The sequence below is a fragment of the Sceloporus occidentalis genome, unplaced genomic scaffold (assembly GCF_023333645.1).
Source record: "Sceloporus occidentalis isolate IW3139 unplaced genomic scaffold, rSceOcc1.0.p SCAF_55, whole genome shotgun sequence".
NCBI classification, from domain to species: domain Eukaryota; kingdom Metazoa; phylum Chordata; class Lepidosauria; order Squamata; family Phrynosomatidae; genus Sceloporus; species Sceloporus occidentalis.
Window position 1 is genome coordinate 1,605,999 of NW_028317035.1, and position 27,066 is coordinate 1,633,064.

The 27,066-nt window shown below is 40.0% G+C and overlaps 1 protein-coding gene across 1 annotated transcript in view; it reads right to left on the minus strand.

The window, feature by feature from the left end:
* Positions 1 to 335: 335 nt before the first annotated feature.
* Positions 336 to 27,066, minus strand: part of LOC149287896 (DDB1- and CUL4-associated factor 6-like) — a 63,143-nt gene continuing 36,412 nt past the window's right edge. The window contains exons 12-20 of the mRNA XM_089492265.1: positions 24,981 to 25,092; positions 24,538 to 24,629; positions 23,183 to 23,426; positions 22,151 to 22,192; positions 19,419 to 19,557; positions 17,742 to 17,898; positions 5,617 to 5,705; positions 2,623 to 2,728; positions 336 to 391 (exon numbers count right to left, since the gene is read on the minus strand). Of these exons, the coding sequence (XP_089348391.1) occupies positions 336 to 391; positions 2,623 to 2,728; positions 5,617 to 5,705; positions 17,742 to 17,898; positions 19,419 to 19,557; positions 22,151 to 22,192; positions 23,183 to 23,426; positions 24,538 to 24,629; positions 24,981 to 25,092 (1,037 nt within the window). The remainder of the gene's footprint in view (positions 392 to 2,622; positions 2,729 to 5,616; positions 5,706 to 17,741; positions 17,899 to 19,418; positions 19,558 to 22,150; positions 22,193 to 23,182; positions 23,427 to 24,537; positions 24,630 to 24,980; positions 25,093 to 27,066) is intronic.

Here is a 27,066-nt window from a genome sequence, read left to right on the forward strand (position 1 = left end):
AAGTTGCAGCTAGTAAACCCAGTAGCTTAACAGTTCAACATTGTATCAATAATAACAATCTTAGTATGCATGATTTCAGAAGTCATGCAAAAGTATTCCGTATGTAACTTTTAAAAGAAAAAAAAAACGTATTAAAATTACATTCATGTATGTTTATTTATGTGGTTCATCCCAAAACTTTGAAAACCCTTTTTGAGGATGTTAAGTATAAATAACAACTTTGTTGAAAAGAAACATGAAGTATATCCACAACAAAAGCATTTTGTAAAGACATAAATAGTAAATTAACAACAAATATTACAATAGTTTTAACAATTTTTAAACATAAGATTTCACTAATCTTCATTTGAATTCTCTTGACCAGCACCTTCAGACCTGTCCTCGGATCGATCTGTATTCAAAAGAAAAAATACATTATTTTCTATTTCTTCTTCTGTATGTATGTATGGGCATCTGTCTGTGACAGAAGTCTTGCGTGAAGTATTAAACATGAAATACTTCCACTACAGCCCAAGACATCTGAACAATCTCTTTCCGTGATTGCTCAGAAAACTCCTAGGATTCCAGTTACGTATAGCTGGCCATCTTATGCTACTTTGGCAGCTACTTATTGGCAGCTACTTATTTCCTAGGGGTTAATGAATGCCTGTGAATGTTTCCATTAAATATCATCGCATACTGTATAATGTAATGCTGATGTCAGGCATTACAGGAAGGGGATACAAAGCAGTCACATAGAAGTCAAAGCCGTATACCGTATTTTCCGGCGTATAAGACGACTTTTTAACCTGTGAAAATCTTCTCAAAAGTCAGGGGTCGTCTTATATGCCGGGTACTGAAACTTACCGAGCCGTCTGAAATGACCCCACAACTGGATGGAAGATAGAAGATGAGAAAGGTAAGAGATGGGGAGAAAGGGGTGTAAGTGGAGTGTATGTGTATATATGTGTGTGTAAGGTCAGTGTATGTGTATGGTCAGGTGTGTGTAAGAGCAGTGTAGGTATTTGTGTGTTTGTAAGCTGGTGTGTGTATATATATATATATATATATATATATATATATATATATGTGTGTGTGTGTGTGTGTGTAAAGGCAGGGGTGTGTGGCGAGGGCAGTGTATAAATGTGTATGTATGGACAGTCGTATGTTAGTATGTGTAGATATATATATATATATGTGTGTATGTGTGTGTAAGGGCAGTGTATGTATGTATATGTCTGTGTATGGGCAGTGTATGTGTATGGACATGTGTGTGTAAGGGCAGTGTATGTGTATATGTGTGTTTGTAAGCTGGTGTGTACGTGTATATGTGTGTAAAGGAAGGGGTGTGTGAGGGCAGTGTATGTCTATACATGTGTGTGTGGACAGGCATATGTTAGGGAGAGCTGACCCACCCAATCCAAGCAGGCTTTGTATACAACAACTAGCCAATCACCGGTAAGGTACATCGCTTGCCGTGATTGGCTGGTTGTTGTATACTGGGTAGAGGGGTAGTCTTATATGGCGAGTATAGCCCAAACTCTATATTTTAACTGGAAAAGTTGGGGGTTGTCTTATACGCCCAGTCGTCTTATACGCCGGAAAATACGGTACTTTATTAGGAACAGGCCAGGTATCGATCTGCCCCTTTGCAAAAGTAAGCTGGATACAGAACACTTTACTAATATCAAGATTTACTACAGCCTCCAGGTCATACATAAAATATTAACTTAAGCTTATAGGGAGAAATCTTTCAGCATAACTTCATTTACTAAAAATACCTAGTGCTTCTGACTCAGAGACGTTTAACATTTAAACTTATGGGAGGCTTTGTGTAATGACAGGCTGCGGCTAGGCCAGTATTATGTAATCAATTTCCTGTCCTGAAATATCTCCCTTCTAGTGACCCACCCTTACCAAGGCTGCCTTGAGCAATCAACAACATAATAGAGGATAAATGAGATATAGTTTATCTACCTTTGTAAACACCATTACATATGTTTAGTGTATCAAACTGTAAAATAAAGGACCTGAGAGAAGTCACATCCAAGGATTTTATGGTCCAAGGATTGACGTTTGAACCAGCCAATCGGTTGCTTTTTACTTTTTTAAATAGTGGGAGAAGCTGCTGATCAGTCTGACCAATTAGCAGCATCTGCTTTACTGAAAGAGGAAGCCATTTTGTTTAACTGTAAACATAAAGGAGTTCCTCTTTTAAGGAAGTCTTGCTTGTACACACAGAAAGAATTTATCTGGTGGGGGAGGTGGCTGCTCAGTCCCTCAGGAAACTATCGGTAGCCCCCTACGTTACGGAAAAGCATTTTACGCAATTGTTAAAAGCCTTAAGTGCCAACATTTGGCACTGCTCTTTCACCTGCTTATCTTAAACATTAGATTTAATTGCTAGCATTCACTATGAATGTAGGAATATTGCACTTTGCTACCACCACAATAACTCTTATTTGTATGAACGAGGGGAGCATTACTGAAATAAAGACAAAATGTTAAACATGTTTTCAACTTATCTCAAAGTCTCATTTTTTGCATCATTCTTAATGTATATTCAGTTTTTTTGCACTCTACTGTAATTACACAGTTTGAGGGTTAAAATATGTGTATATTTATATATCTATACATATTTACCTGCTCTGATATGGTTTAATGAAGCCAACATCCTCAGCATGAATGATGCTGGGACTGTGATGGTGTTTCGGGTTTCTTCCAACATTAGCTCATTACGGGAAATTACCTGTCAAATAGTGAAAAATACAGGATGAAGCATAGACCAAGGTACAGTATTGTGAAAAAGTATTTGCCCCTTCCCGATTTATTCGACAAATGTAAAACACAAAATTAGTTTTTTTAAATGATGATTCTTAAACTATGATGTAAAAAAAACAAAAAACTATCCAACGCTACTTGGCCTATGTGAAATAATTATCCCATTAGCTACTAAAACAATTAACTGCTTCACTTTTGTTCGCTCACTTGACTCATTTAAGGTCAGTGTTCATGATTGAAGAAAGAAAAAAAATGATATACATTAGAGAGTTGCAGGGCGAAAACCACTGCTGACCAAAAAGGGCTTGTCTCACATCTGCCAAAACATCTTGATGACACCCCCCCCACAAGAGTTTTGGGATATTATTCTGTGGACTAATGAGTCAGAAGTGGAACTTTTTTGGAAGAGATGGATCCTGTTACATCTGGCGTAAAGTTAACACATCATTCCACAATAAGGCCATTCCATGCCAAATCATCACAGTTCCCAACTCACCTCAGATTTACATAAAATTCGGTAGGATGGCAGAGGACATAAAGTAACATACATATGCAACATTTCAGCGCTCAGTGATGCACGAAATTCATACAGAAGTTTTGCAGATGTGATAAAATATTCAACATTTTCACTTCCAGACTTAGCATCTAAATGAATAACTTTGCTTCTGTTTGAGGTTGAACCTTTATATTGGGTTTGTTTTGAAGAAAGAATTGTTTTCATTAAAAGTAATTTTACATTAAATATTGATTTTTTTTATTTCAAGATCACATGATGTGACCATTGACATTGAATATAAAAAAAGTGTATAATTTTTTTTGGGAAAAAATATGTTATACAATTAAATACATTCTTTCTTTCGTATTAGTTTCATTTTTGAAAGGCTTTAGGAACAGGAGTAAAACAAAAATTATATAGTATAGGTGTGCACTTCTGGCAACAAACATGCATCAAGCATGTTCAGACTCTCCTTAGTCTCTCTCTCCTTGTACTTCTCAGTCTTGCTAGAGCTTTTGTGGCGTGGACAGGTGGTGCAATAGATTAATAATTACACAGTTACTCGTTTTTCTACAAAAATTAGTAAAGTGCAGCAAACAAATATTCCACATGAAGCAATGGCTTTGGAAGAAAAAAAATAGGTTATGTGACTTCCAGCTATGATGATGCCTGTTGGTTAGGGTCGTGAATGTGAATGCAAAGTCACAGGAGGTTTTGATAATCTTAATGGTCCATCCCCATCATATATGTATCCTCACCAGCCAGATATGTTGAAGGTTCTCTGCTTGAATTGAGGTTGATCCACATACTTTAACTGGGCGAACGTACAAATGAAATGCTGTTTACGCTCAAAGCTCACTTGTTATGATTGTAAGTTTTTCTCAAAGTTGTATATGACATTTTATTTGCCAATACAGTAATTTCAATAAGAAAGTGCTAAGGTATGAATTGAATGTTAGGTATTCTACTTTCATAATTTTTTTTAACTCATTTTTTTTCAAAGTCATCACAAATTGAAACTTATATACTTAAATGCATTATTTCTTTTGTATAACATTTGTCCCAAAAATTAGATAAGCATTTTTAGAAATTCAAGGTTAAAAGGTTACATCATGCGATCCTGAAATTAAAAAATCAGTATTCAAATAAAACAATTTTTAATGAAAACAATGCTTCTTTGACTTCAAAACAAGCCCCCCAAAAAGGCTCTACCCTAAATCGAAGTAAAGTTATGTTGTTTTTTCCCTGTAGAGCTTGTAGGCAAAAACGAATGTATGAATATTGTGCATCGAGTGGATTTGCAAGTTACTTCATGTCCTCTACATCCTACCAAATTTCATACAAATCTGAGATGGTCTAGTTGAAAAGTCCACTTTTTTGTGATGATTTGGCATGGAATGCCCCAATGAGAACACCTTACCAACAGTCAAACATGGTGGTGGTGGTTTGATGTCTGGGGTGGCTTTGCTGCTCCAGAACCTGGGCAACTTGCCATAATTGATGGAATCATGAATTCTGCTCTCTGCTAGAAAACAATCTAAAGCACACAAGCAAGTCCACCTCTTAATGGTTTAAAAAAACCAAAAAACTAAATTAAGGTTTTAAAGTGGCCTAGTCAAGGTCCTGCCCTGATTGAGATGCTGTCACATGACCTTAAAGGCAGTTAAAGTTCAAAAACCCTCCAACGTAGCAGAATTAAAACAATTCTGCCAAGAACGGGCCAAAATTCCTCCACAATGATGAAAAATACTCATTGCCAGTCATTACAAATGTTTCATTGCAATTCTTGTCGCCAAGGGGGGCACAACCAGTTATTGGGGTTTTTCACATGGGTGATATAGGTTTTGATTAACTCTTTACTATAAAAAAATGAAATTTAAAAACAGCAGTTTGTGTTTAAAATTTAAAGTTAGTTGGATAAACTGAAGAACCTAAGTATGACAAATAAGAAATTGAGAAGGGGGCGAATACTTTTGCACAGCTGTACACCATCACATATTTCTCAATTACAGCATGTGGTTTGCAAATATTGCTTGTTGTTATGAGATAATGTGTAGTTAATCTCTAAAGCTGATGGCAAATGACCCTGAAACAGATACAGTAATGTATCTTACAATTCATAACAATGATGCCCACCCCCCCAAGTATTCTAGTCAGGACCAAACTGAAATTCCATCTTCACCCTCATAAGCATTGTAGTTTAAGTTGTAATGCTATAAATCTTTTCTATTAAAACACAATGATCAGTAAGATTGTCTTTGGTCTAATATTTATAATGGCCTAATAACTAAACATTCCAGGGACACATTTTCCTAATGAAGAAAACAGGGTATATTAATTATGCATCATTACTATCTCACCTCTTCAGCTAGTTTCCAATTGAAAGAACCATCTTGCTCCAGAGGAGACCATATCTTGATATTGTAGTCTATCCCTGATGATGCTAAAACTGAAACGCACATACAGTAAAACTGGTTAATAGAGTAATTTCTCAATACAGTGATATAACTCCAGCACCATGAACAGAATCTTACCCCTTCTATGTCATATATATATACATACATACATACATACATACACACACACATATACATACACACACACACACCTGGAGGAACCATTTTTTGTCAGGCAATGAGGTCTGGGGTCTGGGACTTCTAGTGCATGACATACAACCCTCATTTGGCTAATCCATTATAAACATAAAAGTCTGTTGTGTTAAGTGGCCAGACCACCGGGATATTCCCCGTAAATCACTTCTAACAGTGGCCACATGGTGTTGATTTCAAGCCATGTGGAACAGGGGCAGTGTGTTGTGAATGTTTCTCATGGAAACACGCATATTCATTTGGTGCCTGTGTTCCTGTCTCTGCCCCCTGAACTTCATATTTGCTTCAGGTTGGGTAAAAATAGCTCTACAGCTGCATGGGGCACAGGCCTTGCAGATGCCACTCACAAAGATGACTGATGGCAAAGAAAGGGTCAATGAACTAGCCAACCCATCCCAGTTGGTCGCCAAAGAGGGAAGGGTGAGGTGTAGTAATCATGTGAATCCAGTATTGTGATCGTCTCCCCCTGGTGAGATTTGTTTTGCGGTGTTCCAGAAAAGGAGCTGGAGCTAAAGGTGCTGCTGGGAATCCCTGTGTAGCTAAAGCAGGATGAGGGTATCCCATAAGAACACATCAGTGGGGATATAGCAGTGGTGGCCCCACTGTGCCAATCACTCTACTGGTTCCCTTTACACTCAAGAATTAAATTAAAATGAAACGGAGGATCCCGGTCGCCAGCCATCCTGGTTGGACGCTATATACATCGGCTCCGTACTAAAGGGAGCAATTTCTCCATTATTACCCTCTGTTGGCCCCTATCCCGATCGAGACAAGACCGGAGACGAAGATCAGCCCCGGACATATCCGCAGACGGATTTAAAACGCCTCACCGAGACGTGTGGGACGGGGATGGAGCTGGATGCCGGCCGGGAGTCCGTCTGTGACCCTCGTGGCACCAACATATAACCAGGGTCGCAGGCCCGAATCCCGAGAGATCGTGACGCACCTGCTTGATACCGAGACACCTGCTAGACGGTACCGTCTCACAACACACATCCTCATCATCTCTATCACGTTTTTTTTTTAGTTTTTTTTTTATCTCTGCTTAGAGGACCGGGGGCGCCATATTAAAAAGGGATACAGCATTACACTACTGGAGCTAGGCCCGCGAATCCAGAACTCTGAGGCCTCCTCTACAGATTTTTTTTTTATTTTGCATAACTCTACGGTGCCTTTCTACTTTTATTTTGCTTGACGGTCAGTATATAACTGATTGCTTCACACAACTACAACTGATTTGACTTTATTTATTGCTCTAATACTGCTTGGATCATACTGCTGTATTATGAATGAATCACAAACATCTGTTTAGTCGGTTGTATCAACTATCCAGCTATCCCTAACTCACAGTGCTCTCCCTGTACCTAACCAACAAAGGTACTCTACCACTTCATTTTCTCTTTTAATTTTTTGTTTCCCTCTACTGTTAAACTGTCTCTTGGTATTTGATACATGAATCTCCCTAGTGTCGTGGGTTAACACCATATACAGGGGGCCAGAGGATCTCATTTATGAGCATTTATCTACTTCACAATGAACTGCCTATGCCTATAATTATCGCACTTATCTGACTCGCTCCTTCGCCAGTTTCAGTCTTAACACGGGCGACCCTTTCAGGGATTATGTTCCTAACGACACAACTTGGGGGTGACCCGACACACAAGGGTCTCATTGCCATTACCACCTGCGCATGGAGAGATTCCTTGAGATAACACCAAAGATGTCTGCCAAACAGCAAAGGGAAAAGTCCTCAAAAAAACCCAAGACACCCTCCATAGACACAAATCCTGAGGGTTCCCAATCCTTATCCCAATCGGATACCACGCATGATGACGGCGATTCTATCGCTCAAAGAGTGGTGGAAAAACTGCCACCACTGCTAGAAGGCAAGTTCGACAGGCTTCAAACCACTCTAGACGCTGTCAGACAAGATCTGAAACAAACCATAGACCAGGGGCGTCCAACATGCGGCCCGTGGGCCATATACGGCCCGCGTGACCTCGAGGTGCGGCCCGCGTGAGATCGGCAGCCAGGATCACAAGCCCTGCCGCTTACTTGTGGGAGGGTCTATTCTCTGCTCCAGTCCTGCCTCCTCTGTGGGGAGAACGAGGGAGGCCACGTCCCCTGCTGAAGTCTGTGATCGGCCTTGAGAGAGCTGTAGTGCAGGTAAGCGGGTGGGGGGGGTGCTTGAATGAGTATGCCTGATTGAGGGAATGAATCTGTGAATGAATGAATTTGTGTGTGTGTGTGTGTGTGTGTGATAGCATGGATGTGTAAGTGCTGGAACCTAGGCATGATGGAACTGTGATTGCTGTTAGCAATCACACTCCTATCATGCTAAGTCAGCCAGTACATGCTGAAACCTGGCTAGCTGCCCCCCTTGTGTATTGATGGTGCCAGCAGTATGGGGTCTGCACTTACAGCCACCCTGTACCAGCATGTACTGGCTGAATGGCATGATAGGAGTGTCATTGCTAACAGCTAACAGCAATTTGCTAACCGCAATCACAGTCCCATCATCAGGTTCCAGCATTTACTGGTTGCCTGGGTATAAAAAGAGTGTGTTTTCTGTTAGCAATCACACTCCTATCATGCCAAGTCAGCCAGTACATGCTGAAACCTGGCTAGCTGCCCCCTTGTGTATTGATGCTGCCAGCAGTATGGGGTCTGCACCTACAGCCACCCTGTACCAGCACGTATTGGCTGACTTGGCATGATAGGAGTGTGATTGCTAACAGCAATCACAGTCCCATTAATGTCTAGGTTCCAGCATTTACTAGTTGCCTGGGTATGAAAAGAGTGTGTTTGCTGTTAGCAATCACACTCCTATCATGCCAAGTCATATTGTTGATTTTTTGTCCAATTGTGGTGTGTTACTTTTAATAAAAGTGTGGTTACACACTAAAATTGGACAAAAATTACTGGTACAATGCCCAGCCAACCAGTACATACTGGAATCTGGGTATGCCTGAGATTGCTGTTAACAATCATAATATATAATTTTTTGTACAATTTTGGCGTGCAACTTACTTTTATTAAAAGTATGTGGGGGGGTCATTTTCGGTTTTGGTCCCGAATTTTCATTTCGGTGTATCCCTAAAATAAATAGAACTATTTCATTTTAACTTATCCAGAATCCTGAATTTGTTGTCACAAAACTTTCTAGGCCCAGAAATCAGTGAGAGGAAAAGTAAAGGTTTTGTGTCATTTACTTTATTTTAATCTGCATATTTTATTAAAGGCCAGATTTTCACACAGTGAAATATGAGTGCGGCCCGCGCACGTATACAATTCTGATGAAGTGGCCCACTGCAGAAAAAACTTGGACACCCCTGCCATAGACAGACTAGACGAGGCGGAAGAGAGAATCTCTACCTAGGAGTCTACGTCTATTCAGCTACAATCCGACGTTGGGCATCTCCAACACACAATCCGACTGTTAGAAGATAAGGTGGACGACCTCGAAAACAGGAGTCGCTGCAACAACATGCGCCTCATAGGTCTCCCGGAATCTGTGACTGGTAAAGATCTACTTGAATTCCTCTCCAACACACTACCTGCTCTTCTATTTCCAAATAGATCTGACTTCCAAATTATCATAGAAAGAGCTCATAGAATTGGTCGCCCTGGCCGGACGGAACAAGAAAGACCGCGGCCGGTGATATTTAAACTTCTCAACTACAAGGACAAACAAGAAATACTGTCTGGATACAGAACAATTCCAGCTCTTCAATACAAGGACCAAAAATCACTGATTTTTCAAGACTTCTCGACGACGGTGACATCCAAGCGTAAGGCCTTCTCGCCCATATGCTGGCAGCTACACTCTCGCGAGATAAAATTTGCATTAATCTATCCCGCCAAACTTAAAGTCATCTACAATGACCATACGCAATGGTTCGCCTCCCCGGAAGATGCTCTCACTTTCATACACCATTTGGATGACCCTCCCTAGCTCATGAGGATTCGAGCTCCAAGAGTTACTGAATGATTGGCTTCTTTATCTTCTACTTCCTCCCCATTGGAACTGCCTAACCAATTTTTGTCCTCTTATGGCCCCTATGGAGCGCACACATATTGCCAGCTCAGAGAACACGTTTTACACTTTTTTGTTTTTGTTGTTGTTTTGGATTACAAGGTTATCTTTTCTGTTTCTTCTTGTTCGACCGAGACTCTGGCTCTGCACAATAGATCTACATGATTTTTCGAGACATTATCCAACTGATGGCACATCATCCACCGACTCTACTCCTCCCTGGACACGCAAGAAACTCTCCGATTTCCACAGTCCAGCGACGCTCGCAAGTATCACACTGCTACCTCCTCGCTGGGAGAGGTGGTGGTTAATTTGTATTTTTTGGCTTCTTGGTAAATACCCACATTGTAATCTCTTAGTTCCTTGATTTTTGACCTTTTCTGCAAAGCCTAATTTACTTTCTCAAGATTTAAAAATAGTTTCATGGAATGTAAAGGGGATTTCCAATCCTGTAAAGAGGGCCAAGGTCCTTCAGCACTTGAATTCTCTAGGGGCTCAGATAGCTCTATTGCAAGAAACATGCTCGGAGGAGGGGGGAGCACTGTAAGCTTAAGAGGGGTTGGGTAGGAGAGGTTGTGGGAGTGTCGAGACCAAATGGGGGAAGGGGGGTGTCTATTCTCTTTCACCGTTCTCTTGATCTCTCCATTGCGAGTTATTAAAGACCCAGAAGGTAGATATCTCATAGTGTCTTGTACTATGGAAAACAACTCACAATCTGTAATGTATATGCTCCAAATACTGCACAAACCGTTTTCTTTAATTCTTTAAATTTGATTGTAGGAGGGGAATTCAAACTAGATCACAGCAAAGGCTCCTATCCTAATATGGGTACACGTGGTAACCCGATCTTACGCCTTTGCAGACAATTGCAACTTATTGACGCATGGCGTATTTTGAACCCCGTTGAGAGGGATTTCACTTTTTATTCTCATCCCCATAACTCTTTCACGAGAATTGATTACATATTATGTACGTCCCACCTCTCTCACTTCATTAGTAAGGCTCAGATTCTGGACATCCTTATATCAGATCACGCACCAATCACACTTTCATTTGCTTTTCGCCCTCCCCTACTTTCCTCCTTTAACTGGAGGATGAATCCCTTACTGTATAAGTCACAAGATTTTTGCGCCAGCCTTAAGGCGGCGTGGTCCGAATATGAAGATAACAATGGGGCTCATAAACATGATCCAATACTCTTCTGGGAAGCCGCTAAGGCCACCCTCAGGAACCACATAATCTCTTATGTCGCTAAAAAGAAAAAGGAAACTATTACTAATCTTAATAAACTCAGTGCAAGCCTGTCCAGGGCTAAGAGAAGGCTTATTGTGGACCCCTCCCCTACTTCCAAGATAGCTTATGACCAGGCCAAACTAGCATACTACCTCTTTGTTAAAAATCCGCTATAAGGAGGCTAAATTGTTTCGTCATGCAAATAAAATGGGTGCACTACTATCCAAACTAGTCAAATCAGTAAAGCCCAAATCGACCATTCCTGCAATTAGAATGGCAGATGGTTCTCTGAGCACCTCCTCAGAAGACATTAATCATATCTTCACAACTTACTATAAATCATTATATTCGCCTAAAGCAGTTTCAGCCGAGTCCATAGATGCTTTCCTACGACAGGGGGAGCTTCCATGCTTATCGCAAACACAACAGGATCTCCTTAACAAGGAAATTGGGGAGGAAGAGGTTCATAGGGCTGTGGGCAACCTCAGTTTAGGCAAAGCTCCCGGGCCGGATGGTCTACCTGCGGAATTTTATAAAATTCTGTTAGAACAATCCACCCCTTCGCTTACTTCCGCCTTTAATGCTTCCTTCCGCACGTCAGAGATTTCCCCCCACTCCAACATTGCCCGCATCATCGTTCTGCACAAAGAGGGCAGGGATCCCTACTCCCCTTCCTCGTGCAGGCCGATTTAATTGCTTAATTCAGACTTTAAGATCTTGCACAAGATACTAGCGGATAGACTTGCTTCTTTTTTGCCGACAATTATCTCCCCAGTACAAAGGGGTTTCATAAAACACAGACATTCAGTTACTTGACATATAATCGCAGCTATGGTTAAGGCAAAGAATGACCCACATACTCCACACTTACTACTTAATTTAGATGCTGAAAATGCCTTCGATAACGTTAATTGGAACTCTTGCAACATCATTTTGGCTCTTCCTTTACACAATATATTAAAAGCGGTTTATTCTTCCCCCAAGGCCTTCATCACAACTAATAATTTAAACTCCCCTCTATTTGACTTAGGCAAGGGCACCAGACAAGGATGCCCTTTGTCCCCGCTCCTTTTTAATATTGCTTTAGATCCCTTCTTACGCCTTCTATTAAATTTGGCCGCTTACAAAGGCATATCAGTAGGGGGGCGAGAGATGAGGATCACAGTATTTGCGGACGATATGCTACTCTTCGTGGGGGCTCCGATTACTACTATTCCAATATTTATGTCCTGCCTGAATCGATTTGAAGAGGTCTCGGGACTTCAGAAATCCGAAGCTTTGTGGCTATCGGAGGGTAAGCCTCCTGACACGCTAAAGTCATGGCCTTTTAAGTGGGCTTGTCATTCTATTAAATATCTGGGGATAGTTTTCCCAGTGGATATAACTAAATTATATGATTTGAAAGCCTGGGCAACCCTTCCACTTAATCTCATTGGAAGGGTTAATCTTATTAAGATGGTGATTTTTCCCCGCTTCTTGTATAGCCTCAATATGCTTCCGCTAATGTTACCACCACAAGACATACGGAAAATACATGTCTCTTTTTCCCGTTTTGTCTGGAGGGGGGGAAGGCCCAGGATTAGTTTTCAAAAACTCACCCAACCAAAAACAAATGGTGGCTTAAACCTTCCCAATATTAAATAATATAATATAGCGTGTCTTTTTAGATTTGCAAGAGACTGGATCTCTCATTCTGACATTTATACGGACTGGAGGAGGGACCAGAATTTTTCCCCAGAGTGGAGTTTGTGTTACCTTCTCCATGCACCCACAAGAGACATACCTATTTCATGTCGCACTAACCCCTTGATAATGACAACGATTAGGGCATGGCGTACTGCCCGCTGGTCACTTTTCGGCACCTCGGCACACTCACTCTATTTACCTTTAACCGGCAACCGTAATTTCCAGGGACTGACCCCAGATGCTAGACTTGAGGGATGGAAAATCAGTGGAATCAATTTATTGTTTGATATTTTTGATCCAACCTCAGGAGATTGCTATCCATTTCCAGTCCTTAGGGAAAAGCACTCACTACCTCCCTCTCACATATGGCCATACATGCAAGCAAAACACTATTTACATCACACCTTACAACACATGCATCCTGCTCAGAAAAACCATGCACTAGAGGTACTGCTCGATCCATCGCGCTTACCCATGGTCTCGATCTCAACACTCTATAGGGCTTTATTTCAACTAATTAACTATTCAGAATCTACAGTTGGTCTGGCCAGGTGGTCTTCCCTACATCCGGACACCTCCTTCACCCCCCATAATATGTTACAAGCATACACAAGACGATTCAAAAACTTACAGGCTTCTTGGTTTCAAGATACTCTCATCAAGCTCCTCCACAGGGCATATATCTCCCCTAAACAACTATCCAAAATGTCTCCCCTTAAAATAGTTCAGTGCTGTTAATGTAATTTAGAGTCCACCGATCTTGAGCATTGCTTACTTACCTGTCCCAAGATTCAGAATTTTTGGAGGGTGGTGGGCCTAACGATAGGTAATGTATTAGATCACGGCCCTCTTATTATTACCTTTGAGTCTTTGATGGGAGTATATGATGCACTTCACATTAAGGGAAAATACAAAATCAACTTACTGGATCACTTAATACTAATAGCAATCAAATCTATTCTGGACCATTGGCTGAACGCTAACGTTCCTTCCCTTACATATTGGAAAAACAAAGTCACAAAAACTCTGCTATTGGACTGGACCTTAGTCTTACAAGATAAGGAGAAGCAGGGAGAAAAATTCTTTGACATTTGGGAACCCTACATAAACACACTTTCCCCTAGACTACACCAACAAATCACCTTGGTCTTTACCCATACGGCGTGGTTTTGCTCTAGGGTATTATTATCTACTTGAGACTCCTTATATTGCCCATAATACTCCCTCTGGTCACTGCTCTCAGTAAGATACTTACCGTTGGACGAATTTCTAATCATTCACTTATTCATTTTAGAGCTGGATGATACATGTATCTCGAACTACCTTTATCTCGGTCACAGTTTGTTTTCTTTAATTTTGTTTTCGGTTTTGTTTTTTGTTTTTTCACAAAAATAAAAAATGGCAAATTAAAATGAAACTCAACTCTGCACCCCTATATCTCTCTTCTAGGGCTGCAACAACTAATTGATAAAATCGATAATAATCGATAATGAAAATAGTTGCCAACGAATTTCATTATCAATTAGTTGAATCGATTTTTATTGATTATAAAATAAATATGCTCTGAAAAATATCCCTCGTTTTATAATCCGTTTAGTCTGACTCACAGCTGCAGCTCCTACTTACAGTTCTTCCCTGCAGTCACTGCCTATTGGCCCACCCACTTCCTTCTTCCAGTCCCTCCCTGCAGTCACTGCCGATTGGCTGAAAGGAGGGACAGGGAGAAAGGGGCGGGGCCAATTGGCAGTGACTGCAGGGAGGGACAGGGAGAAAGAAAGGGGCGGGCCAGAGTGCCGATTGGCCCTGCCCATTTCCTATACTGTCCAAATGGCTCAAGAACTCATCTAACTGGTGAGTATAAAACGTATATTTGGGCTGCTGAAAGTTTAGAGGTAATTTAGGGGCAGTTATAGTTAGTGGGGTGTTTAGGGTTAATTGTGGTTGATGGGGTGTTCAGGGTTAATTTAGGGGCAGTTGTGGTTGATGGGGTCTTCAGGGTTAATTTAGGGGCAGTTGTGGTTGATGGGGTGTTTAGGGTTAATTTAGGGGCGGTTATAGTTAATGGGGTGTTTAGGGTTAATTTAGGGGCAGTTATGGTTAATGGGATCTTCTCCTCAGGGTTAATTTAATGCTGAGGACTGAGGGTTAATTTAATTAATTGAGGGGAATCTAAATCCTGGGGGCAGTGAAGATTAACCCTGTATTTATTTATAAAAGTATTGTGTCTGAACGAGTCTGCAAATCTATGAGGGCACTATGGCATGTCAGGGGGGTATACGGCATACCTTGGGAGGACGGAGTGACATATCTGGGGGTATAAGGCATATAGGGTATATAAGGCATATGTGCGGAGGGCAGCGTGGCATGTCTGGTGGTATGTGGCATATCCGGCAGGCAGTGTGGCAAGCCTGGGCTCAAATGTGCATAACTGGGGGGGGGGGCAGGCTGGGAAATAAAAACAAGAAATGCATTTTTTTCAAAGTTTTTTTATTCTGCTGTTTGTTTTTTACGTCCTACGTTACTTTATTAAATTATTTTAAATAAATGAAAAATTTACATTTTTTATCCGATTAATCGAAAAAATAATCGGCCAACTAATAGATTATGAAAATAATCGTTAGTTGCAGCCCTACTCTCTTCTACTGTTTTCACTGCTTCTCACTCCCGTAAAAAGGATTTCACACGTGTTGTACCACGTCCTATCAGACTCTTTCTTTTCTATTCCATTTTTTTAAAAATATTAAAAACCCCCCTAAGAAGCATTCAACCTTCTCTACTATTTCCCTCAATCAGCATGCCAAAGAAACCATATGCCGTGTCAATGTGCAAGATCAACACAGTTCTCCATAACGCCCTTGCTACAATCAACTCATCCTCACTCAAGCAGTCCTCAACCACAAAACAGATTGTAATCTAGCAAATTCATTTGGTGCCTGTGTTCCTGTCTCTGCCCCCTGAACTTCATATTTGCTTCAGGTTGGGTAAAAATAGCTCTACAGCTGCATGGGGCACAGGCCTTGCAGATGCCAATCACAAAGATGATTGATGGCAAAGAAAGGGTCAGACTCATTTGATGGCTCCTTCAATCTTCTCATTATGGAACTAGGTGTCCAACAGGTGGAGGATGACTCCCCCACTCCATTGCCAATAAAACTGACAAATATACTTCAACATGGATCTCATGGCTAGAACTGCAGTACCACAACAGTATTTTTGAGTATCAGGGAATGTAAGCCTATTGCAAAATATATAACTTCTCATGAATTTACGTCACTAATTTGTTAGACCAGACACTTGCATGCCCCGGTTATCAGGTCGAGGTGTCTTTGTGTAGCTCCTCAATAAATGGTATTTCTTCTTTCCTTTCATACAAATACAATTTAGAAAATAATTCAAAAAGATCTGAAGTCCTTGGACACCTGAGGAATCTATCTTTGGACTGATGTTATTTTAGACAAAGATTTAAATGTGAAATGTTTTGTATATTGTTTTCTTCTGTATTAAAGTCATGGCTGCCATGAACAACCATTTTCTATACATGTCCCCACTGAAATACAAAATTTTAATTCAATCATTATTTCAGTTCAATCTTGAACATAATTTTAGCACATTTAAAATGATGTAGTCTAGGAGCAAATTTACCAATAGGGACGGCCTTAGCCTGTTTGTATTCACTTTTTTACTAAATCTGAATAGGCTAATTTTAGAAAGCACAAAAATAATAAAAAATTCACATCAAGCCTGCTCCATATTGCTGCAAACAATAAATGTCAGGAGTCCCACGCAAGAACACGGTTGTCTAAGGATGCTAACAAATGTATATATAAGTATATATATATATATATATATATATATATATATATATATATATAGTGCTGTGTGTGCATGTGCACTCACTCAAACAAACCCTGTTTAATTCCAGAATGCTTTATATGAATAGTGACATGTGACTCCTTGTCATTTTTCAATGACAGATGTACTTTAACCCCTTCGTGACAATGCCTGATTTTATTTTTTGTACCCTTCGTGACAATGGCTATTTTTACATTTCTGCGGTGCTCATGTTTAGCTGTAATTTTATTCTTTCCCGTTTACTGAACCCAAACAAGTTATATATTGGTTTTTTTCAGGACAGGAAGGGCTTTCTTTAGATGTCATTGTTTTGATTGTATCATATTATTTACTAACTTTTACTTGAAATTTTTTTTACTCATCTATAAAAGCCAATGAAAAAAAACACGCTTAACAGATTCTACGATTTGTCCTGAGTTTAGAAATACCCAATGTTTTTTATTTTTTTGCTTTTTTCTGCACGTTATGGGGCAATAAGTACAGGTAGCGTTTTGCTATTTTAAAACCTTTTTTTCCCCTAATCTGGTAATTCTTCCCCATGTGCCATTTCGGGTATCTTTAAAGCCGGCCAATGCAATTTACCCCATCAAACTAGACTACACCCCATGGTACTTTCAATGCTAGTATTTTAACACTTTCCATGCACTAACCACCAGTCTTTGTCAAACTTTGTGTTAGTAATTTGTTTGCATTTTGTTTCCACACACATTTTACTTCAGGTATGAATTAACAGGTCCTGGTATGGCGGACGTTGACGCCCCGGGGAGGGGCCAGACACGGACCCTGATGCCGATCGCGGTGTTGCTGAACGCCTCGATGTCGAGGCATTACAACGTTTAGGTGCAGAAAGCGAAGATCGCTTTCTGCACCTGTTTGAAGTCAAGATGGTTCTGACACGTCAATTGTCGTTAACCCTTTGTTTTCAGGTGACGTGCCCGGACCTTCAATTGTCATTAAGGGGTTAAGATTCCCATAAAAGGAGAAAATCATATTCTCTATTTAACACATAGACATGCAGATTCATTAACAAAAAAAACAGAATTACAAACACAGAAGAAAACTTCCTTACTTGGGTCAAATGGATGTGGCTGAAGACAGTTCACCACATGATTATCGGCTTCCAAAAGCATAAGATGTTCTGCAGTATGCCGATCCCAAATGAAGATGTGACCACAGTCAGAGCCACTCATGATAAAGTTCTTACCCCAAAACCCAGCCTCCTTAATCTGCAGAAAAAAATAAAGTCTTAAAAATTCCTGTACCTATATAAAAAAAATGTTGTCAGATGCTGAGGAAGAGTGAATAAGAGCTGTAAGAATGGAGTTTTAAAAATACACAATACAAATAAATAAGGGGTGGCCAGGGAAAAAACAGTGCAGCAGGGGTTAAGCAACAATACACCGAATGTTGTATAAAAGACACAAACAAAAACAGGATAAACCTCACCCAAGGATGACCATCAGACCTGTGCCAATAAAAACTTACTTGGGTATAAAAATATATACCTGAAGGCAGATCCAAAAAAATAATAAATAATCCGCAAAACAAAAACTATATGGGTTGTCCTCAAACCCATTATGGAAAGTGCTTTGTCATGAAGGGGTCAGTTATATTTATTTGCAATTACTATTTTTTTTATTATTCATTTTTTATCTATTGATATTATTGCTATTGTGTTAGCAATACCGATTTTACATTTCATATTCCTTTATTATTATTCCATTTGTTTATTATTATACTTCTCTTTTTTATATACCTTTAATTGGGAGGTTCCGTGACTCTGTACTTGGTATAAAAGTAAACGCCTTCACAAGCATTGGAATATTACCCTGATGTAGTCCATACTGTGACGAAACGCATTGGTATTTTGGCACTTCCCAACTTCCGTAGTTGACTCTATTGCTGCAGATGGAGCATTTTCTACTACTCTATGGCGATCGAGACTGTAGCCCTCTCTCCTCAGACTCTTTCTCTGCTTCCCCCAGCAGCTTGCATCTTGGATTCATGGACTGCCGTTTTTATTTGTACTTATTACCTGTTATTAAAACTTTCTTATACCTTTTATCCTTTGGATTCTCTATACTTGTTGCGCTGCTCCACGCTTTCATATGGGGCTGATTTTGTGAGTGCAATCTTATCTCACCTTATTAGGACTACTGATTAGTACCCACTGCACTATTATCTTATATTTTGTTTTGCAGATTGTTTTTTTTTTTTATTATTTTTTGATCTGCCTTAAGGTATATATCGTATTGGCCCGAATATAGGCCGCACCCCCCCACTTTAAAGACCTAAAGTGTGTGGGGGGGTGCGGCCTATATTCGGAATTTAGCGCAGGGATGGCCAGTTCACTATATTATATATATATATATATATATATATATATATATATATATTATATGTAGCGTTTTATAATTGCCCCCCCACTTTGGTCCCTGCCCCCCATGTGCCCCCCCCCAAATATGAAAGCTGGAGACGCCATTGATAATCGGTCGCGGCCTATATTCAAGCCAATCCGGTATTTTTATACCCAAATTCACACTTTTTTTTAATAACACATTGGTGTTTCACAGGTTTGATGGTCATCCTTGCACAAGGTTTATCCTGTTTTTGTTTGTGTAGTTTTTTGTGTAGCCCATACTTTGAAAAACAGCTTGAGCTTTTGAAAATCATGATTTTGCATGTAACAACTAAAACAATTATTACAGGGAGCTTCTGCTCAAACAAATTCAATATACTTTCCTACCATTGTTCTGGAATTTCGATGACCCTTATAAACTATTTTTGAAGAAGGCTGGCGTACATTCTGCATGTCCATTTCTTCTAACTCTTTTCTTTCCTTCCTTCTTCTAAAAAGCTCTTGGATGCGAGCTGCAGCAGATCTCCTAGTGAATACAATTTAACGATTGTAAGCAACAGGTCACATCCCAAATCTTTCTTCAAATAACTTTTCGGTAAAAATAAATGTTACAAATTTATATATGAACATACATACCCATAGATTCCTTAAGTAATTTTCTGATAAAATGGTACACGTATATATCTCAGATATATCTCTATATATACCATGAACATGAGGCATACACACTTTTGTGATTGTTACAGTTTTTTTCACTTCTGGGGTATGTGTGTGCATGTGCTTTATATCAGTGATGGGATTCAGCCGGTTCACGCGAACAGTTTCTTAAAAAACGTATAGTTCGCCGAACCATAGGGATGCACCGATATATATCGGTGGCCAAAAAATATCATCCGCAGAGGCTGGGCTGCTTACCTACGCGATGGTCACACAGTGTGCAAGCAGCATCTCAGCCAGGAAAAGCAGGAACCCAACGAAGTCACATGAATGCACATTACATGACTCTGCTCAGTTCCTTCTTCCCCTGGGGGTGTGGCCAGAGAAGTTGTTCAAGAGGAACCTGCAGGGCCTCTGCAGTAGTCTGCGAGTGAGAGATCTGGAGTTCAGGTAAGGGGTAGGGGAGGGTGTATGAGCAAGTATGTGTGATTAAGGGAATGAATGAGTATATGAGTGAGTGTGTGTGTGTGGGGGGGGGGGCATAGGGAGCCTGTACAGCAATCACACTCTTATCATGCCCAGGCATTCTTAGATTCCAGCATGTACTGGATGACTTTGCATGATAGGAGTGTGATCGCTACTATCATATAAGTAATATTGTTATTAAAATCACACTCCTAATCATGCCCAGGTTCCAGCATGTACTGGTTGCCTGGGCATGCTAGCAATGTGATTGCTGTTACTTATATTATATATATAAATATTGTTATTGCATTTTTTGTCCCATTTTGACGTGACTTATGTGGTTATTTTCAGTCCAGAATTTTCATTTGGGTACAACCCTATAATAATTACCCTATTATAGGCCGCGCTTTAAGTGGGGGTGCGGCCTATAATTGCATCACGCAGACGTACACCGGCAGCCCCCACTAGGCACCGGGGAGTCTGGGGATGCATTGGTAAGTCTGGGGGGGGGTCAGAGTGGCAGTCCAGCTTAGTAATCACGTATTAAATAGCATTCACCACTGCCATTGATAGGCGTTTGATGAAATGGAGAAAGAAGTACACATGTTCAGTTTTAGGTTTTGGAACAATGTACCATAATACACACTTGTCATATAGGATAAGAAAAAATGGCACATATTTCTGTACATGCAACTTCCTTAAGCATTTATATACACTTTCAACACAGCAAAGTGATGGTTAATGAAGGAAGGACAAAACAAGCAATTTGTTCCTCCAGTGCCCAGTATCCAAAACATTATGCAGTTTGCGTTATGGACGGTACCTTGGGTGCAGTGTGGCCTTTGGTGTTGCTTTCTATACTCTTTATTACAGTCCCTGGTCTGAGTTGTCTCAAAACAGTGTTACCTGCCAAATAAGCTATTTGGACTGACAACCTTGCTCATTTAATGCCTGCTTTTGAGTCTTGTCTTAGAATAAGTAAAGTGATTATGGTAGTTGCTCCATGTATACAAATACCAGGAGACAGGAAACTTTACATGATGTATCCTAATATGGACTCACTCTACCGACGCAGAACCACTAAACTTCTAAACATTGAAAAATGCAAGATACCACCAATTATACTTTTCGGGGGAAATTGTGGGAAACCTTCAACTACTATGAAGATATTAAATAGTGGACTTGTGCATTCGTATTCGGGCGAACATGAAAATGAACATGAAGAGTGCGGTTTTGTTGTTCGGCCCGAAGAAGCGAAGATAGCGGCGGTAAAACGTACACGAAGACGAAAACGCACAAAACGAAGAATCTTCGTGTTGGTCTTCGTCTACTAATCTCCCTGGTCTCTTCCCCATCTAGCCTACCTTATCTATGCAGCATCGCAGGGGGCTCATCTGCCATCAACCAATGAAGTACAGGTGTAGTTCATTGGTTGATGGCAGAGGAGGACCGTGCAGGCAACCAATAGAGTTGCTTGTACAGACATTTAAAATCCAGGCACCGAAGCTGCTGTGTAGTCCGTGCCACGTTAACCCCGTATTAACCCCTTCTACAAAAAAAAACAAAGAAAAAAAAACAAGAGTTGGCCGGCGCCCAAGTCTATTACATAGTAATGTACAATAACAGTTATCTGGTGATATTTAGTAAGGTTCCCATTCACCTATAGAAAATGTATACTTTAGGAATGTATTAAAGTCATGGCTGCCATAAACAACCATTTTGTATACATGTCCCCATTGAAATACAAAATTTGAATTCAATCATTATTTCAGTTAAATCTGGACTATTTTAGGGCATTTAAAATATATGTAGTCTAGGAGCAAATTTACCAAATGATTCTGCCTTAGCTGTTAGATGTTATTTTGTATTTACTTTGCCACTAAATCTAAATAGGCTAATTGCATAAGGTTTGGGAAACTGGATATGTCTGTTAGGTATATTTTGGTGGATTGCAGACATTTAGTACCATTGCTTCATTGAAGTGCATTTTAATTTACCTTGTTAATCTATCACTTACTGACGGTCCACCGATATTTAATCTAGTATGAAGTGGAAAAATTAACGGTTAAACAATGCAACATTCTTCTACCACATCCACAATATTTATTATTTTTGTTAGGCTCCATCTTAGGGAAAAGCATACAGTCTGTGCTATGAATGGCACACTGAAGGTATATAACAAACGAAAACAGACACAAAGTCAAAAAAACTAAGTAAAAATCCAAATGACTTCATATTTGTGAATTACATTCACAATACTAAATGTTTACATGATCACACAACCAATTATTCATATATACATTAATCTAGAGTTACACATTTCATGGTTTTATGGGTAACCCTTCAAATGTTAACTCTAAGCTTCATAAGGAAAGCAGACCCATGAAAGCCGATTTGATAGTTCTCTGGTCATGTGAATCACAAACAACGTGATGACCAAGTACTGCAAAGCAAGAGGTTGTTTAACAGTGACTCTGTACCCAGCACTGTTTATCTCAACGTTGTAAAGTAAATATGCCTGAAAGCAAGTTTTCTTTACTATGATTTCTGCGATCCATTAGGTCAGTATACCTACTACACTCACCTGTGCAGTTGATTCTTTTTTTAAATCTGGTATTCTTTTGAGAGGAAAGGGAGTTTAGTAGTTGTAATTGGGAAATGTTGCTATTTTTGAGAAGAGAAAAAAATGCCAATGAGGGTGAATGCTATGCTGGTAGCAGTTTAACATATCCCATTCAAGAAGTCTACATCAACATTGTAAGGCATTTATGCAACAAGACTTAATAATATTTTAAGAGGTTGGTCATGTAGGAGGTTGGATGTATGCTTGTACGTCAGTTTTTGTTTCTGTAAGTTCTATTGAAGTTACAGTGCCAGCATACGAAATTTGAGAAATGTTCTTAAGAAGAACAAAAAAAAGGCGATGTGCATCCTATAATACCATGCTATTTTAAAAATCATTAAGATTACATGCATACAAGTTGGTTTCCAATCAAAACAAGCACATTAATTAACCTCATTGTACTGACCTATTTTGTGATGACTGAACTCTCGGAGGTAGACGGACTGTTTCATCATCACTATCAGTTTCCTGATATGCAGCACCAACTGAAGAAGACTCAGTGGACTCAGTGGAAGTTGGAATTGCTGACGTTTCTGGACAGTCCTCGTTATTTGATTGAGTAGTCTTTTGATCTGTGATTTTATGCATAGATTTTTTCCCCGGGTTGCTGTCCGCTCTTTGTCCGAGCTGTGTTTTAGAATCAAATGTGCCTTAATTAAAATAAAATTAAAATTAGCAGTTCCCAATAATATATTAATCCAAAATTAATCTGTTATCCTGAAAGCAGGCTTGAGAAGAATTTAAAAAGCTGCTGCAATAGGAATTTTCAGAGTAAAAAACTGAAAATCAATTGTGTATGGGGGGGGGATTAAATGATGCCATTACTGCTCCAACCAATTGCTAACATTAAAAAAAAACTGCTGCTACCACACAGCAAAGTCTGTTTAGAGGAGAAAAAATGTATAAGGAAGGGTCAAAACACACCCAGTGGTGTGCGCCCAGATTAGACCATTCTCTGTTGGCTCAGTGTTAGTCAAGTACTACACTTGACCTTAGCCAAAGGAACAAACCGTTATCCTTCTTCAACACATTGACTGACAACAAAGACATGGTTATCCAACATATTGCGCCTCACCACATACTTGAGACTACTGGCTATGTATGGTGTGAAAGAAGTAGGTGCTAAAGAGATAATTCAAATGGAAATCACATTTAAAATTATACAAAATCCTAACGTAGACAACAGTATACATTTTTAATAACGATAAGATTATGTGCATGTTATACTATCTGCTTTATATAACTGCTAGAATCTCACTATGGCATGGTGAGTTTAAGATTGCTGTTCTGCCAGAAGAACAGTTTCACAGAGTTAATGTGAGGATGTGAATCTCTCAATGCAATCTACTCAATGCATGCGTAGTCTCCTATTAACCTATCTGGACTTATTCCATTGCAGTCTACACGACCGGTTTATGAAAATTTTTAAGGATTTGAAGATTTTGCATGAAATGACCCTTGTCAAGGTAAATTTACTTTATTTATTTATTTCTTACTTTCAATGGCTAAAATAACTCCAAACCGTATTCTGCTTGAATTAAAAATATAGCTGGGCCACCTAAGGTTTATAAAAGCCCTATGCATGGACCCCTCTTTTCAACATTTTAGACCAGCTCGGTTCTGGCTCTGCTGTTGTGGCTCATCGGGCCTTCTTTCTCAACTCAGATTTTGTATCTATTTACAGATACTGTACTGCTAAAACAACATAACTAGAGTGCCCACATGGAAAAAGAGGATGGTGTGGGCTGCTAGTTACAGTACCTTCCATTTCATTTGGTTGCATTCCTTCGGGTGTTGTATTGCCTTCTGTGCTTCCCACTTTCACTGCAACTGAACTTGAGGCTGTATTGCTCCTGGCAAAATAAATAAAAATATGAAAGCAACAACATTATTATACATACATATACATTTATACATACATACATACATACACACACACACACACACACACACATCAGGCATAACATTATGACCAAGCAGTGAATAGAAAAATGTTGGTGCGCTTAGCTAGTCCCAGGCTCAAATAATACAAATATGTAATATAACCCACCCACTGACAGGTGCCACGATAACAAAATTATTGTGTTTTTCACTTCACCTGTCAGTGGTCATAATGTTATGGCTGATCGTTGTATATTTATAAATTTATATTACACTCACAATATAGTAACAGTACTTCAAATGTATATAACAATAGTTTTTACCATTCATCTGTGAAGTCCAGTCTTATTGTACTCGTGGTTGTGCCTTCAGTGCTATAGTGTAACTGCAAAACTGGCTCACTTGTTTCTCCATCTTTATTTGCTTCTGTAGTTTCTGCAGTACAAGACAACAATTTTATAAAAAAAAAATTCTGTTAAAACTCCACATATTATACGCACTTCTACCAGACTGTGAGCTGCAATGCCTTTTCTTATTTAACTTTTCAAGTCCAACATTTTTAGTTTGTTTTTTCATGCATACAATCTTAAAATTGCATTACCATCGTTAGTACGCGCTTGTGCCGTAAACATAAAGCCCTCCTTAAGCTTTACGTAAATATACTAGCAAAATGTGATGCATATAGGTAAATGTTAAAGCACTATTACATGCAGTGGTGTATTTTGGAGTGCTGCCTTAGGCCTGACCCAGGACAACTCATCAGCCTCAACAAGCACTTATTCTAGGAGCCAGGATATGACATAATATGTTGTTACTCCGTCTCCTAGGGGAACAGTGTAAAGTTGCTAGACACAGACCTAGTGTCCTCCAAAAATATTGGCACCCTTGGTAAATATGGGCAAAGAAGGCTGTGAGAAATTGCTCAAAATCTTCAAACAATACACACAAATTCTTTGTTCTCATGGATAGCAAAAAACACAAATTAACAATAATAATGTAAATATGTGTGCCACAATTTTCCATATGAAAAAAATATAATTGAAGTACCATATGTGCTAGATTATAAGCATACCTGGGAACTCTCCGACCAGTTCTCCAGGTCAAGACCCGAATCCTCTGGATTTTCCTTTAAATGAGGTGTTTCCCCCCCGACGTCAGCAGGAACGCCCCCGACGTCAGTAGGAACTCCCGTTAACGTCAGCGGTACCGCCCACTGACGTCAGCGGGACTGCCCACCGTCGTCAAGGTTGTCTTCTAATCAGTCCACTACAAGACTAAGATCCAGATCCCCCGCAGCGCTGCAGGGGACCCAGATCCTCCTCTCTTGCAGCCGGTGGAGGTCTGCGCGATGGACGCAGACAACCTCCGCTGCTGCCGGCACTTCCTCTGGGGCTTCTATGACGGAGCGCTGGCATCACATGACCTTCCAGTGCTAATTCATAGAAGCCCTGGTGGAAGTGCCGGCAGCACCGGAGGTTGTCTGTGCGCATCGCGCAGACCTGCACCGGCTGCCCCACTTGACACCAAGGAATCTGAAGCACATGGGACAAATCCAGGGAAGCACTGGTAAGTCGAGGGAGGTTAGGAGGGGGGTATAAGGGCTTTCTGGAGTGGCACATAGGGGATTACAAGGAATATCAGGGAGGCAGAGTGGCACATAGGGGTGTATAAGGCATATCTGGGGGCAGAGTGGCATATAGGAGGTTAAAAGGCATATCAGGGAGGCAGAGTGGCATATAGGGTGTATAAGGCATATCAGGGAGGCAGAGTGGCATATAGGGGGGATAAAGGCACATCTGGGAGGCAGAGTGGCATATAGGGGGTCAAGAGGCATATCGGAGGCAGAGTGGCATATAGGGGGTATAAGGCATTTTTGGGGGCAGAGTGGCATATAGGGGTGTATAAGGCATTTCTGGGGGGGGGCAGAGTGGCATAAGTGGGGGCAGATTGGCAAATAAAAGGAAATAAAAACAAAAAAAAATTCCAGGTTCAGGTTTATTAATTTCCCTAATGTGGTAATTATTAAATACTGCATTAGGGAAATTTATAAACCCGAACCGCTGTTGTGCCTTGAGTATTGGGTTGAGAACTACTGTCCTAATATTCCACCTCTTATCGAAAGTGCCCGTATGTAATATTATTTTGTTGAATGTAATAAAACCTTATTAAACCTATATGGCATGTTTTTCAGTAGCATACATTATTTCTTAAACACGGAGCTCTTTCTCTGTAATGGGTTAAAGTAGACACTGCCAATTCGGTTGAATTGCATGAGCAAAAAATCAATTAAGGAGTACAAATACATTTTGTAAAGGAAGAAACAATTCACAAAACTGTACAAACATGTACTGCACCAAATACCTAGACATACATTGGTTCTACCAATTTCATAACACCATGGCAATATGT